Raw genomic sequence first — 16482 nt, forward strand, 5'->3', positions numbered from 1 at the left:
TTACTAGTTTGTAAATAGAAATGTGATTTTTGTTTTCATCTTCTTGGTAATCCCGTATCCTGTCTGTATGATGCGCGATCGAGTAATCCATCTGTCTCAGAAATCCACATACAGGAGGAATTATGTTCCACGTGGACAAAGTAGTGTCAAAGTTCAACAGTTGACGCCAGCTTTTCCCTTCTTTCACACAAAACAGGTGAATTTTCTTTTTTCTTTTTTTCTTTTTTTTAATCGTCAGGCAAGAATGGTTTTTCTTTCCTTTAATCTGTGTTGATGTTTGTTATACTGTATGTACATCGTTGGTTACCATGGCTGGTACTGATTAAGTGCTATTGTGGCGAAAGTGTGAGTGGCTTCCAGGCTGGGGAGGGGTGCAGTGGTCAGAGGTGACGGTCATTGCTGGGGGAGTTCTGATGGCTGTTTCTTGGGTTTCAGAGTGTCTATGAGAGACTGGACGCCGCGTTTCACGCTAGTGGTCACCCGCCGGGTCACTGAGTCTGCAGACGGCGAGGAGGAAGAGCCAGCACGCTGGGAGGGCGGCCGTGCTACCAGGCACTTCTGGTACCGAAGCTGAGAAGGAGAAGGGAAAGGTTTTTGTGAGGAAGTGTTGGAAATATTCCAACCAATGTCAAAAGTGCTAAACAAAGAAGAAAAAAATGTGAAACTAGCTGCAACAAAATCCAACACATACACTTTTACACTTCATTTTTAGTGCTTACCACACAAGCTGCCTGGACAGCCTCAGATACACTGCCTGCATTGGGTTCACACCAGAACACGTGACACTGGAAATGCTGGCTTCCAGTGTCCATAATGAAGGCAAATGAATGAACATCCCGTCCCACGCCCATGAAGGACAGAAAACGGACACGACACTCCACCAGTACCTCCTCTTCCTCCTCCTGCGCAGCCATGAAAGAGGACAGTTAGACTTTGCTCTCTGCCTGACAAGTACATTCACAACAAATATTCCCTTGCCTTTTCTTTGATGACTGCCAACGTGGTATCAGCGATGCTCAGTATAACAGGAGTCCAGTCCTCTTTGCCTGTAGAGGACACGAGGCTGTCTATGGCGCCATTTATGATGTCCATACCTGGTGACATAACGCAGGAGAGTCTCAGCAGTTTAGGATCTAAGAATCTACTACACGAGGTCTTCCAGTGGGTGTTTGAGTTTACCTATAGGTCGAGACACAGACGTCATCCCCAGATAGTGCACATGAAACTTTTGCACCAACTCGGTCTTTGGCATGGGAAACTCTGCAGGGAGAAACACAAAAACACAAATTTTAACATTCTCTCACACACACACACACACACACACACACACACACACACACACACACACACACACACACACACACACACAGCCCCCAAGAGATTTAATCACGTGACAACATCTAAAGCAAATTTTCAAAAGAGTAGTCCACACATGATAATTGGCTTAAAGTGCAGAAATAAACAAACACTGCTGAATATTTTAATATACTGGGGCACTGTTCACATGATTAGAGCACAAAAAACACAGAAGCATGTAAGCTTAAGCGAGCTGGAGTGGTTTCCCTATGAAAACACAGCTTTGCCTGCTTATATGATCGCCTTTAGGCAGAAAATAGTGTCGTACGCAATGTTGTTGTATCACCTGCATCTCAGTTGGCACAAATGTTTGCATCATCTATCTAATAATGTGTGTAATTAGCTTTAAAAGTTATGGAAAACTCTTTGACTGTCAGTACGGGGTTTAAATTTGTACACACAGAGGCTTTAATGTGCAGTACTGTACAAAAGCCTTGAGACATCCCTCATTCCTTTATATTTTGCCAGGAAAAAGGAAAATATTTAAAAACATACATGAAAATACAGTTTAACAGGCAAAAACAGACTCTGTACAATACTAACTGGCTTAACAGTCAATATTTGGTAAGAGCACCTTTATATTTCTACACAGTCTGAATTCTCTTAGGGAAGATTCCTTCTAATTTCTGTAAGTAGTCTTCAGAAATAGTTATCCAGGCTTTTTAAAGGACATTCAAAGCTCTTCTTAGGATTTTGGCTGCCTTTTGTTCTGTTCTCTATCAAGGTGCTCCCACACTGATGATCTGGGGAAGCAACTCCATGACTGATAATGCTGCATTGTGTGTTTTCCAGTTATGCCTTTACTGCAATGATAGTGTGCTTTTATCATTATCGTGCTAAAAAATTATGCCATTGTTAAAGACTTTCCACATAGTATTGCCTGATCAATAATCTGACGATACTACTCGTACGTTCAGAATTGCATCAGATCTCCAAGAGGAGCTCCAACAATAATGGATAAAATAGCCTGCATTGTGTTTTACACAGTCCTGTGTCATGTCTTTGCTAGATATTTCGCTTAATGAGATGATTTTCACGTACACGTCACTTCTTTTTTTGTTCTCCACTTGTCCAGTTTCTTAATTATTAATGATTAAGGAGATTCTGCACATCATGCAAAGATATGCAAAGTTTTCAGCTAATAGCTCTTTGGGAATCATGTTGGTGCAAACGTACTATTTTATGCCTGTCAAACCATATTATTTTTGGCATTTTTCACAGATTCAACTCAAGAAATGGGAAGAAATGATGTGTGAATTTAATTTGCTTCTCACATAAAAATTCTTACATAATCAGGCCCCATCTTCTCTTAAAGACCTCATCAGCATATCACCCCAATAGAGCACTTCACTCTCAGCCTGCAGGCTTACTCGTGGTTCCTAGAGTATTTAAATGTAGAATGGGAGGCAGACCCTTCAGCTTACATGCCCCTCTTCTGTAGAACCAACTCCCAGTTTGGATTCAGGAGACAGACACACTGAATCCTCCCTTAGTTATGCCGCAATAGGTCTAGGCTGTTGGGTCTTCCACTGAGTGTTTTTCTTCTTCATTCCACTTTTTTCACTTATTGCATGTTTATTCACCACTCTGAATTTATTCATCAATTATTATTAATCTCTAGCTCTCTTCCACAGTATGTATTTGGTCCTGTCTTCCTCCCCTCACCCTCAATAGCTTGCAACAGAAAATTCAAATTCAAATTCAAATTTTATTTGTCACGTACACAGTCATACACAGTACGATATGTAGTGAAATGCTTGGACAACTGCTCGTGACCTAAAGAAAACAAAAAAGGAAAAGGCTATGAATAAGATAGGAAATAAATATGAAAAATTAAAAAGGGTAAATTTAACTAGGAAGGAATAAAATATAAATTAAGGTTAAAAATGAAATAACTGTACAACACAAATTAGAATGAAGGGTAAATTTAACTGGGAAGAATAAGATAAAGATAAATATATAAATTAAAGTTGAAAATAAAATAACTGTACAACAAAATACACAATACACAATATAGAACTATATAAGAATGTATGAAGAAATCTAAATATAAATAAATATATACACAATAACAGCAGCTGTACAAGTATTAACCGGAAATGAAGAATATAGTGACCAGTGTTGAGCAAAAACAATGTCCAGAAAGTCCAGTGTGTGTGTAAGAACCATATGTGTGGGTCAGTACTGTGTGGTGGTGTGATTGAGAGACCGTATCGCCTGCGGGAAGAAGCTCCTCCTCAGTCTCTCTGTGTTGGTCTTCAGGGAGCGGAATCGCTTTCCTGACCTCAGCAGAGAGAACAGTCTGTTGTTGGGATGGCTGAGGTCCTTCACGATCTTCCTGGCCTTGGTCCAGCACCGCCTGCTGTAGATTGAGTGCAGGTCAGGGAGCTCGGAGCGGATGGTGCGCTCAGCTGACCGCACAACCCTCTGTAGAGCTCGTCTGTCCTGCATGGTGCTGTTCCCGAACCAGGTTAAGATGTTTCCCGCCAGGATGCTCTCTATGGTGCACGAGTAAAAGTTCCTGAGCACCTTGGAGGGCAGTTGGAAGTCTCTCAAGCGTCTGAGGTGGTAGAGACGCTGTCGGGCCTTTTTCACCACGGTGTTGATGTGACAGGTCCTGCGTGATGTGAACTCCGAGGTATTTGAAGCTGTCCACTCTCTCCACTGGGCACTCGTTGATGACGGGGGTCTGGTAGTTCCTCTCCTGCTTAGTGCTGAAGTCCACTATCAGCTCCTTTGTCTTACTGACGTTTAGAAGGAGGTTGTTCCTCTGGCACCAGTTCTCCAGATTCCTAATCTCCTTCAGGTAGGCCGTCTCGTTGTTATCAGAGATCAGGCCCACCACGACGGTGTCGTCAGCAAACTTGATGATGGTGGTGGAGCTGGTAGTGGCCACACAGTCATATGTGTACAAAGAGTACAGCAGGGGGCTCAGAACACACCCCTGGGGGGCTCCAGTGCTGAGAGTGGTGGAGGCTGAGACATGTCCGCCCATCCTTACTGCCTGTGGTCTGCCAGTTAGGAAGTTGGAGATCCACTGACACATAGATGAGCTGAGTCCCAGATGCTCCAGCTTGGTGGTGAGTGTGGAGGGAATTATGGTGTTAAATGCAGAGCTGTAGTCTATGAAGAGCATTTTAACATAATTCCCCCTTCTAGTGTCCAAGTGAGTGAGTGATGTGTGGAGGAGATGAGAGATGGCATCGTCTGTGGAACGATTTGGACGGTAAGCGAACTGTAGTGGGTCCAGTGTGTCTGGTAGTGAAGAAATGATGAAGTCTCTGACCAGGCGTTCAAAGCACTTCATCACTACTGAGGTGAGGGCTACAGGGCGATAGTCATTGAGAGAAGCAGGGTGGGGTTTCTTCGGGACAGGAACAATGATGGACTCTTTGAAGCATGTGGGGATCACCGACTGAGATAAAGAGATGTTGAATATCTCAGTGAACACAGGAGCTAGCTGGTATGCGCAGTCTCTTAGGATACGACCTGGGATGCCGTCTGGTCCTGCTGCTTTCCTGGTGTTCACTCTCTTGAAGGCTCTCCTTACTTCATGCTCGGAGATGACGAGCACGTTTCCGGTGCTGGCAGTATCTTCCTGTCTGCAGCCGTTAGCGCCGCTAACACTAGCATTGTTGGAGACCTTAGCTGCAGCCTCGAAGCGAGCATAGAAAGTGTTCAGCTCGTCTGCCAAAGTCACGGCCGCGTTCGTCATACCGGTTGTTGGTGCTTTATAGTCCGTTATTGTCCTTAGTCCCCGCCACAGGCTCCTAGAGTCACTCTGTTGGAGTTGTGACTCTAGTTTCCTCCCGTAGCGCTGCTTCGCCTCTTTCACCGCCCTCCTGCTCTTCCATGAGCCTAGTTCTGCTGGAAGTTTCTTCCTGTTAAAAGCGAGTTCATCTTTCCCACTGTCACCACGTGCTAGCTAGTTCGTAAGTGGTTGTCTGATTACTTGGGTTTTCGCTCTATTATTTTAGGGTATTTAAAATACAATATAAAGTGGTCTCCTTGAGGCGTTGTTGCGCTATATACATAACACTGAATTAATAATAATAATAATGGATTGCATTTATATAGCGCTTTTTCGGGACCCCTCAAAGCGCTTTACAATACCACTATTCATTCACTCTCACATTCACACACTGGTGGAGGCAGCTACAGTTGTAGCCACAGCTGCCCTGGGACAGACTGACAGAGGCGAGGCTGCCATATCGCGCCATCGGCCCCTCTGGCCATCACCAGTAGGCGGTAGGTGAAGTGTCTCGCCCAAGGACACAACGACCGAGACTGTCTGAGCCGGGGCTTGAACCGGCAACCTTCCGATTACAAGACAAACACCCAACTCTTGAGCCACGATCGCCCTGAAATAGGAACTAGGGCTGCTCAATTAATCGAATTTTAATCACGATTATGATCTGGGCTTTCAACGATCATTAAAAATGACTGAGCCGATTATTGGCCCCTCCCTCATTTATCCGCGACACCTTAAAGGCCGGTCCGTGAAAATATTGTCGGGCATAAACCGTCTGTGGCGCAAAAAAGGTTGGAGACCGCTGATTAAGAGGACCCGAGGGAAGCTCGGAAAGCTAAGCAGAAGTTATTTGGAGAGGAGAGTGACTGCCGTTGGTTGAAAAGAGAGGTAAAAAAAACTTCAGTGGTGTTGCACACTATTTTATATTATTTTTTAAAGTCATTGTTAACCCTTTAGATCCGGTCAGAGCAGCACGCTCCGTTTTGCATAACTATTTTTAAATCCCTGTAGAACCTGGACCGTGTAAGCTAGCGCAATAATTTGTTTTGCATATGAAACCGGAGGAGTTGTACTTACATTTTATGCCATCAGCTTGTCCTCGGTCACGGTTTTCTTCCACATAAAGCTTTGCAAAAATTGCATAAAAAGCGCTTGCAGGAACAAAAACATAATATTCCAGAAACACGCTTTGCCGATCCGATCAGCTGTTCGTAACACTTCCCACAGTTAAACAGACGTCAGCGCGAACTGTCACATGTCCGCCATTTCCTGCCCGAAACCGGAAGTGACGTCATTTTCGCGGAAATTGTAGTTTTTTTTACTTGTAGGCCTTAAAAGCCTATCCACAGTATTTCTGATTTCGCGCCATTACCCCGATTCATAGCGGAAGTCGGTTTTTTACTTCCGCTTGCGCTGTTGTTGACAGTTGCGGGGTTACACCTTCACTGTTGATAAAGATTTCTCTCACTGCAGTTTCTTTTACCTGGATTAAATGGCAACACATCGAAGGTGGATACACAGTAGAGCTGTTTTAAAAAGCAGCGAGGACAGTTCAGTTGCAGTGCCTCACCCGTCACTTCTCACGGAGTGGGTAGATGACATGAAACTATGGCATCGACATTATTAATAAATTAATTATTAATTATTATTAATTAGCTTGTATTTTCCGAAGGAGTTGATGGCGAGGAATTACGTAATTACAAGAGCAGCGAGGCGTATAATTACCTGCACAGCAACAAAATTGATAAAGTACTGCTCAACAAACAAGGCGACTTTATTTTTCTTAAAGCAGCTGTAGAGCCGAGCCAGAGTATTAATCAAGCGAAACACTTAGCATGGGCAATGCTAAGAGAAAGTGGAGTAGTGGAGACAGTCGGCTGTTCCTGTATCGCCGGATTAGGGAGATCATGTAGTCATGCGGCTGCTATTCTGTGGAAGGTATATCACTTATCTGGATATCACAATGTTTAAATCACTGAAACAGAAACACTGGACTGGTCAAAGGCTACTGTGTTTTTGTTCGTATTACTGGAAGCTGTCACACTCAAAGTGGTCCGAGTGAGCTTTCTTCTTTTCTTCGGTGGGGGTCGGTCATAGCCCAGATAAAGCTCCGGGTCGGAGTGTAGCTCTGTGGGCTTTTTATCGATAAAATGAAAGGAGCAAACATAAACTCTCTTTGGAGGGTGTTTGAGTTTTAAAGCTGCCAGCCACGCTAGTTTCCGATCCTCCTTCCGTGGCATAGAGTGCAGTGCGTAGGGCGGTGGGCACGGACAGGCCTTTCTAAGTTGTTGATGCTCAAGGCAAAATGTTTCTAATGCGTTTTTCAGTTTTCTTGAATTATTGTGGCAGCCGACGACAGCACACGTTGAACCCGAGCTCATCTTCGAACAGGTAAAGCCACTTATTACCGCACAAAGTAACTGATTTTGTTGTTAGCAATGACTGAACGCTGGGTCTCGCTTTGAGAAACCGGAAGTATAAAACCGGACAACGGAAGAAGTGGTCTGTCATGGCAGCCTACGTACGCTCTTACAGAAACCTGTGGATACTGGTCATGTTTGACTTTTCTGAATAGTTTCTGGGATGCTTAGAACTCGAATTGCACTGCTGGAAATAGTTTATTTTGATGCTGTTTTCTTTGCAAATTTGCATCATAGGATTGTTTTTTTCGTTTTTCCTGCAGTATATAAAAATTGATGTATCTCCAAAATAAAACTATGAAGACACTCAAAATAAATTTCCTGTTGTAAACTATTTTTTGCAACTTTTTTGTATTTAAAGTTTTGAAGGATAAGCCTCTTAAATTTCTCCAAGTAGAAATATATGCAAAAAAAACAAAAATGATTTTCAATTTTTTTTTGTAGTTTATTGCACTTTTTTGCAATTAATGTAGTTACTATGGACTTAATGCATACATATTATTAAAATATGGGCTATAATAGTTGTATAGCAACTTGAAATGCTCCCACAAATGGCACTACAACATGTAAAAATATAATATAAGCTCTGGCGGACTTGGTTCTATGGTAGGTCTTAAAGGGTTAAATAAATATCGTCAAATAATCGAGATCTCAATTTCAGTGAAAATAATCGTGATTATCATTTTTGCCATAATCGAGCAGCCCTAATATTAGGAACTTTTGTGACAGGCTGCTAGAAACAAAGTGCCTAAAGATATCATTTAAAATTGGTTCTTTATATGTAGAAGCAACACTGGTTCACCCATGGAGTTTGTTGTATTTTATGTTTATAGTTTATACTTGAATGATTCAATAAACAAAAACATTCCTCTGAAAATGAGGGAAAAAGCAGTCAATGTTCAAAGAAAACCTTTACAAAAACCTGGAGATCTACTGCTGCTTTAAAAAAACTACAAAAAAGCCACTACTGGCTACTTCGAAGCAACATAAAGAAATGAGTGCTGACTCTGACGTTTTGCACAGTATAGTAACAATAAAAAAAATAGTGTTTTAATGGCCTTTGGTTACATGTGACCACACTAAGCCAAATCGATGTGTTCAGAGTTGAGCGCTCTTGCACCTGAAGCCAAAGCCAACAGTGACATCATGGACACAAGCAACTTAATTGCAATAGGAATCAGATAACATGGGAAGGTAGTAATTCAGAAATCTGAGCATATAGATTTACATGCGCTTACGTTGTCTCACCTTTTCAGGGCGCTAAAGCTTTCCGAACTGTACTTACACGAACAATGAATTGTGAAAGAGTTTTCTTACATTAATTCTGTTTTAAAGCAGAGCTCAGACAGGCCTGATCCGATGACAACACCGATGCGATTATCCTAGTGCTGGTGCTCATCCCAAATCATTTGGTGCTAATCTCCTCAATTGTGTCCCAACACAGGATTATGCGCTAACAGCTACCCAAAAAAGAGATCTAATCCAGGCGAAAACTGTTCCACACACAGAAGGAAAAATAAAAACCCAGCCAAGTTTTCAAGCTAACAGGCCGTTCTATCCATTTCAAGGGCAACACCTTACACTGTACCAACATTTTTAATGAAAAGTGTATGAGTTCAATCTATGAGTTCACGCAAGTTACAGCTACAAAAGATGTGAGGGATCCTCCACCATGAAGTTCTTTGATCCTGGGTTTGGGATGGGAGCTGTGGAGTACCAGGCCTCGCCTCAAAGAAACACTAATTGGGTTTTAATGAGGTCGACTGCCTCTGCGAGTGAAGAGCCGATATAGTTCTTTTATATTCTGATGTCAGAGCATCCCCCCCAACCATCATGCTCAGCAGATACGCATGGCAGCTGAAGTTATAGCAAAGGATGAATTGTGTCGTGGCTTTTTCTGCTGTCTTCCTATAATTATTTGGGACTAAAAGGAACAAGCAGTGGGAATTAGTGAAATGGAAAACAGTGAATAGAATTATTGTGAGGATAAAGCTCTGTTGAGTGAGGAGTTTATGGCGAGGAGTTATTCTGGTGTCAGCGTTATGTGAATGTAAGTGAACCTAACACTGCTGTCTTTTCTTTTAACAAATGTTCACAGCTGATTCTCAGGCAGTGAGGCCATTTTTTAAGAAGCATATACGTGGTTTCAGATTTGGATAAATGCTATAAGAGAAATGATAAGCTTACAATTCCAAATGCACATAAATCTCCTTAGAGAGTTACATGAAGTTACTTTTTTTTCTCTCTTCTAAGGATAAAAAAATCCTTATCATGTAATGCTTATGTTGAAGTTCTTGGCATTATGGTTATAGTTACCCTAATTCTTTTTTCTAATGTCCTCTGAAGTGATAAACACATGACTGTGCATGCATGTACCTTGCATGGGTACGTCGGAGCCGTTCTGGGAGGAGCTGCCAGCTGCAGCCTTGGCACTTTTCCTCTCAGCCATGATCTAACGAGGAGAGAAAAATTGAAGAGTGTTTGGGTGAAAACAGGGTGAGAGGAACAGAGTGCAAAGGAAAAAAGAGGAATTTGAAAAAAGGGAACACAAGAGGACTGCAAAAAAAAAAAAAATGGAGGAAAGTGATGAAAAAGGTTTGGTTTTAAAACAGGGACAGGAGTGATAAATATTAATAAGACTAGATCATCTGACAAATCTATTTTTATCAAAGATTTACAGTTAAAACACACCAGTAACAGACTGGGTATTAGTTAGTACTAGCAGTAAATAAGTGTTTCTACTAAAGACTGTATAATAAAGATAGTTGTAACCATCATGTTTTTGCCGATCAGTTTGTGAAGACTTGTTAACATCAAAAGCAAAGGGATGATCTCAATGGAAAAAGATAAGAAGCATTTCTTACTCATATTGTAGCTAACAGTCAATCAGAAGGTAACCACTCCCTAAATCATATTTATTTTTTATTCTAAATGTGATCATAAACCATAAAATGAACATCATGCTGTGACAAATAAATTTGAAACCACCAGCTGAGACCACAAATTAAATGAGAATAGTTTCACTAAGCTCATAAAGCAAGTAAAACTTTGACTATTTGAAAGATTTTAAAAATGCATTAGCTTCACCTTTGCAACGTCCTTCTTTTATATACAGTCTGTGCACTCCTTAAAAACAGGCTACAAATAAGCAGTTTCATGTCCTTCAAAAGGTAAAAAAAAATCTCATAAAACAATGAAGCAGCCAAATTTTTTAGCAAAAGGAGTAAGAATGCTATTTGCAAAGGACTATTTTCAGCCTTATAGTTGGTGCACTATTCTGAATATTTAGGTAAGCCAGGGTGTGTGGGACTGAATCCAAGTAGACTGCAGTGCTCATTTGATTGCAATGAAAGACGTCACTTCAAATAACAGTGCAGCATATTGATTTTGGAAAAAAAAAAAGTTAAAACATAATGGAGAAATCAGTATTTTACATCAGTTATATGTAGCAGCTGTTTTGGTCTTCTCAGTGACATCACCTGTTACTTCTTTCCCAATTATACTTCAGTTCTGCACTTAAAGAATGGTCTTTTCTCTCTATTTTCTTGCTTTCTCTTGTGCTGCAGTGGACACACTCTTTAAAGAGTGTTGAATATTTTGCATGGTCCCTGCACTCGAGCTGCTGCACTCTTTTCCTGCTACAGATACTTGATTAATTGGAGGTGTCATTAATCAAAGTCTGTGGTGAGTCTGCAACTCTGCTCACAGGGGAACATGCAAGAAGGCACACTCACTCCCACCCTCACACACACACACCCACACACAAAGGAGGGCCATTCAGCGTGCTGCGCAGCTGCAAGGCTCAGGTCACCAAGTTTTTCCCCTGCAGTAAAGAGAAAACTACCACTGTGTTTAAAATAGGTGGCGTAAAGGTGTGAAGAGTCATGGTCACATCCAAATGCACTGATGCACACTCTTCCTTCGGTTTGGGGTTCGAGATAAGAAGAAATTAAATCTTCTCTCTAAATGGGTCGATGTGCCTCAAAGGGAGTAGATCTGTTGTTCCGGGTACAGTCATTCTTCACAAGGTCAGCGCTGGCCTGAGGACACACTGATTTCTCTTTGTACATAAAGCATTATGAGTCAGTGTGTGTGTCAGTGTGAAATCTAAAGTCTCTAAACAAGTGAACTATGTCACTGACTAGGAAAAGTGCTGTGTTAGTGTTGAAAATAGTATTTGCTCTTTATGCATTACACTGCAGTACACATTGCAAGATAACACACAACTCTCCAACCATACACTCCCTTGTGGATGAGCACACGGACACCTTTGGACATCACAGATGCGCAGTTGTTCTTATTATACTTCTTTCTAGTTGGCTTGGGACACACTTGCACGTGGTGCCCTGTTAGTGAAACAGCTATGCTGGCAGCTGAAAGGTATGCGGACGTCCATGAGGAGTCACTTATTTACCCTCCGAGCTAAAAGTATGATATAAAAAGAGAATTTAGAGCTCTATAAAGTTTCAGAACTGTATTCTGTGATGATGGATGTTTATGTAGTTATGACTATGACAGTTATCAGCAGGTTGTTCTTTTTTAATATTTATTTTTTGGCCTTTTTACTTTGTTTTACTGACATAGTGACAAGCAGCAAGCAAGCAGGTCAAACCTTGGCCACTGTGGTTGCATGCAGCGCACGTTCTAGAGGATGAGTTAAGTTTCTGCGTTTGTACATGTAAACATTAGCATCCATGGAGTAGGCTAAGAGCAGAACTTATGTTGGGTTTTGATTAGGAATAGCTGAGGTATTTATCACTCTTTTATGGACCAAAATGTCCATAAAAAAATGTCCATTCCCATCCCACACTTTAGGGACATATATTGAAAACTAGCACTGCACATACTCTGCAACTGCAAACTTATCATCTCGCTGTAAAGGCTTTCTGCTATCTCTCCTCACAGCCCTACTTCTCGGGAAGAGAAATCAGAAATCTTATCAGGGCACTGGAACACGCATGTGCGAATATCATCTAAGATACAGGGTTGTTATAATGACACCCCCCCCCCTTATAACATCTGAGCTGATTAAAACTTCCTAGCTTGTTTCAGAGCAGGAGATAAGGAGGCAGGAGAGGTTATGATACAAACCTTGGAACAGATTTCGTGGAGACTTGTGGCGATGGCTGCGGCAGGGGTATCACATCGGAACACGTGGCACTTCAGCACCCGTGTGTTTTTGTCTCTGGCCACATAGGCGAAATCCCTGAAGCACAGACAGAAGACACATGCAGATGTGACACTCAAAGTTTATCTCAAGGCACCCTAAAAGCAGTTGAACCAAACTCTTGTTAAAGGGACAGTATTTAAAAATCTTTTAAGCTTTTTTTACAGATGCTCTCTAACATTTATGATTAGAAGACAAAGGACAACTTAAAAAAAAGTGGGACAAGATAATGAAATGAAAAAGGAAGGAGCATCCAGAAAATTGAGGCACATATCTTGAGGTGAGCAACAAAGCCATTAGGGAAAAGAAATAAGCCGTGGGATGCTGAATCACTGAATTAATTTCAATATGATTCCATCTTTTCGTTTATTTACATTTTTTCTGCAGTGATATTTCAGTCTAACGTGTCTTAATTCCAGATATTTGTATGCAGGAGAGTAAGGTTTTATCCACTTAGGTTTAATGCACTTAATAGCTCCTGCAAGATGGATTTTTATCAAATAGATGATATTTTTCTGCTCAAAGGCGCCTGGTATTATTCCTTGGAGATCCATGTTTGAAAATTGTTGAATATTGTGATCAAACACTCTTTAAGGGCTTCATACATCCCCCTGCAGCCACTTAGCTCAGGGACAATATGGATTCATGATCGCTAATTTGTATATTACTGTTCCTTTAGCCGTTTTTGTTTTGTTGTTTCTTGGGTTCAATTTTATCCTCATCTACAGTGTGAATATATTTGGATTACTTGCGACATCTAACACAGTGTTTCAACCAATTGTTTTCTCTCCTTTGTAACAACAGCTTTTTACTGAACTGGGTTTTACATCTTTTCCCTCTTCTGTGTTGTTAGGAGGTGATGCTTGTCCTTGGACCTGTCCAGCCCTCTCCCTGCACCTGTTTGCTTTATCTTCTGTTCAGCGATGTAAAAAGGGGCTAGAAAAGAGAACACGCACAAGAACTAAAATCCACAAATGACAGCAACATTATTATGCCCATTTTGCATCATGATGTATTTACCTCTTCTCTAAGAACTTCTTTTGGGGCTGTGTCTAATTAGCTGAGTCACAAACTGCAGCTTCATTATTTGCGTCATTTACATGTTGCCTCGAGCTGTGCAGGCATTCATGTTAGGACCAGTCTCTTCATAGCAAAAACTGTATATAAAAGATGGGCATGTATTATGGGGTCTGAAAAGTGAAGCTATTACAGGAAGTGTTTTAAATCTGCATTCTTTTGCAGATTACGACTCATTTTTCTTAATGTATTACCTCAGTAAACATGCTTTTGATGAATTTATGATGTCATTCAAGTCTAATTTAGTATAGTATAATATGATTTCTGTAAATTATTACTCAACTAAGTGTTAAATTGATGCTAAACCATTGCGGTGTGGCTACCTTGCGACTGACTAGTTGCTACCAAATGCACATGCAGTGTCCACAGCTTTGCTGGTCATATCCACACCCTGCTTATAATGTCTAACAACCAAGATGGTGACAAGCAAATAGCTTGCTGTGAATATGTCCATCTTTTATATACAGTCTATGGTTCATATTGAACTGAACTGGAGGTGGCAGTTGCCAATATTGGATAAAATGACAAACACTTGGGCTTATGCAAATATTTAGGCAGACGTGTGTGTGTGTGTGTGTGTGTGTGTGTGCGTGTGTGTGTGTGCGTGCGTGTCCTTGAAGAAACTTCATGGCAAGAGCTTCTCAGTGGTGTCACACTGCAGCGTAAAATGAGGAGTATGAGAGTGATATTGAGGGAGGAAACTCGGCTAAGAAAGAAACTTTATTCAGTGTGGGTGGCAGATGAAAACCAGCCACATGTGGGAAATGCTACATACACACATACGCGCACAGACAAGATGAAAGACACATCTCTTCCCCATTAACAGGTGAGACAAGCGGAGGAACAAAAGGTAGGAGGATGTGTTTCCAGCTAGAACAGAAACAAATGAGTAATCGGTGAATACAGAGTGAAGCCAAAACAGATGGCAGTGTCACCAGATGCACACACATACATTGAACACTTCAGAATAACCACAGGCACAAACAGAAATACGCCAAACACTGCCATTTATCACAGCAGGCTCTTTGTGTTTATGAGTCCATTATCTGGCCCGTCTCTTCTGCTTAATTGTGTGCTCACACACTGTAAGTCGATAATGCTCTCTGATTGTGGCCACAAAGGAAAGTGCAATATGATGTGTGACTGAGTGTGTGTGTGTGTTTGGTGTCCAGTACACTTCATTCTGGGACATCTGAGCAGTGCGTCACCAAAGCAGCATGAGTGGCCTTGCTTCGCATACTACAAATGGTTCTTTTATAACTTCTGTATCCTCTCTCAGGGATCACAATGCTATAAAACAGCATGCAACTCTTAATAGGAAACAGCCCGTGGCCAGTCTGGCTCGCTGACGATTTGACACCAGTGATTTAGACTTTCAGTAGTCGGTCCTGCACTCTTGTAAAGAGCAACAGTGACTCTAGGCGAAGCAAAGCCACTGATTTGAAGCCTGAAGTGACAAATGTGATCGCACACAAGGGCGGGAGCCCTGACACAACGATTACAGAAAACAGCTGAAGAGCAAGATCGCACGTGAGCACGGCACAAAGAGCAGTTACCTTTCTCTGTGTCCCCGGAAGCAGAAGGAGGCAGAAGGAGGGCAAGAGGGGTTGTTGAAGAGATGGTGGTTGAAAATAGAAAGAAAGAAAATAAAGGTGATGGTTGTAAAGGAAACATAACATAAGGAATAAGAATAAATGTGTTAAAGGAAGAGTGTGGGACATAAAAAGACACATAAGAGTGGTGGGATGGGAAAGTTATATTATGGGAGAAGATGAAAACCAACAAAAAAGCAAAGTGAAAATGATGGTGAGGATAGGGAAGGCAAAGACACAACAGCAGCGTTAATACACAAAACATACAGAGTCAAAAACAGAGACAATGTTCTTTCGCTTCAGTCACCGCCTTCCCGTTAGGTGATGTATGTGTGTACTTTTCATTTCAGCGGATTAGCATTCTGCAACATTATATCGCAGGAAACCTTTCTTGTGGCTGCATACTTGCGTACCACACACACACACACACACACACACACACACACACACACACACACACACACACACACACAGGCGCGTGAACCCACCCTACCCCATTTCCCTCTACCTTTTCCTTCTCCCAGTGTCTTTCATTCAGCTCTTTGCTTCTGCTCTTTAATCTTGCTTTCACTTCCCTGAGCCGTCTCCATCTCTCACTCTTTCACTCACTTTTTCTTCCACACCAGGAGACATCCACCTCACAAAAAACCCCCAAAACAAAACATGCAACATAGAATGATTCACATCGAGAGCGTAACTCATCACAGCTGCACGCAATATAGGCTGTGATGCTCTACTATCAGAAACACTACAAAGAGGCACAGGCTGAATGAAGAACAGAGGGCTAATTCAAACATTGACTGCCTTTGATTCTTTGATGATCCACTTTGTAAGAAGCTGTGCGTGTGTGTGTGTGTGTGTGTGTGTGTGTGTGTGTGTGTGTGTGTGTGTGTGTGTGTGTGGAGGGTAGAACAGCTGGTAGATTATTTCAAACAGGAATCCTATCTTCATTGTCAGAGCATCAGAACTGCTGCTGATCTCCAAACAGCCTTTATTCATGCAGACCTACTAACACACACACACACACACACACACACACACACACACACACACACACACACACACACACACACACACACACACACACACACACACACACACACAAGTAGAGACACATGG

At 41.8% G+C, this 16482-nt stretch overlaps 1 protein-coding gene across 4 annotated transcripts in view; it reads right to left on the bottom strand.

Moving 5' to 3' along the window:
• Positions 1 to 393: 393 nt before the first annotated feature.
• apbb2a (amyloid beta (A4) precursor protein-binding, family B, member 2a) overlaps positions 394 to 16482 on the bottom strand; it is a 36880-nt gene continuing 20791 nt past the window's right edge. For 2 of the 4 annotated variants that reach the window (XM_085371097.1, XM_085371104.1), the window contains exons 8-14: positions 15328 to 15333; positions 12619 to 12733; positions 9904 to 9979; positions 1180 to 1260; positions 979 to 1094; positions 720 to 902; positions 394 to 570 (exon numbers count right to left, since the gene is read on the bottom strand). In XM_085371097.1, coding sequence (XP_085227223.1) covers positions 394 to 570; positions 720 to 902; positions 979 to 1094; positions 1180 to 1260; positions 9904 to 9979; positions 12619 to 12733; positions 15328 to 15333 — 754 coding nt within the window. The remainder of the gene's footprint in view (positions 571 to 719; positions 903 to 978; positions 1095 to 1179; positions 1261 to 9903; positions 9980 to 12618; positions 12734 to 15327; positions 15334 to 16482) is intronic. The other 2 variants (XM_085371081.1, XM_085371089.1) reach the window with 1 other exon arrangement.

The sequence above is a fragment of the Diplotaxodon limnothrissa genome, linkage group LG2 (genome assembly GCF_057381915.1).
Source record: "Diplotaxodon limnothrissa isolate DT_005_m linkage group LG2, D_limnothrissa_male_GT1.1, whole genome shotgun sequence".
NCBI classification, from domain to species: Eukaryota; Metazoa; Chordata; class Actinopteri; order Cichliformes; family Cichlidae; genus Diplotaxodon; species Diplotaxodon limnothrissa.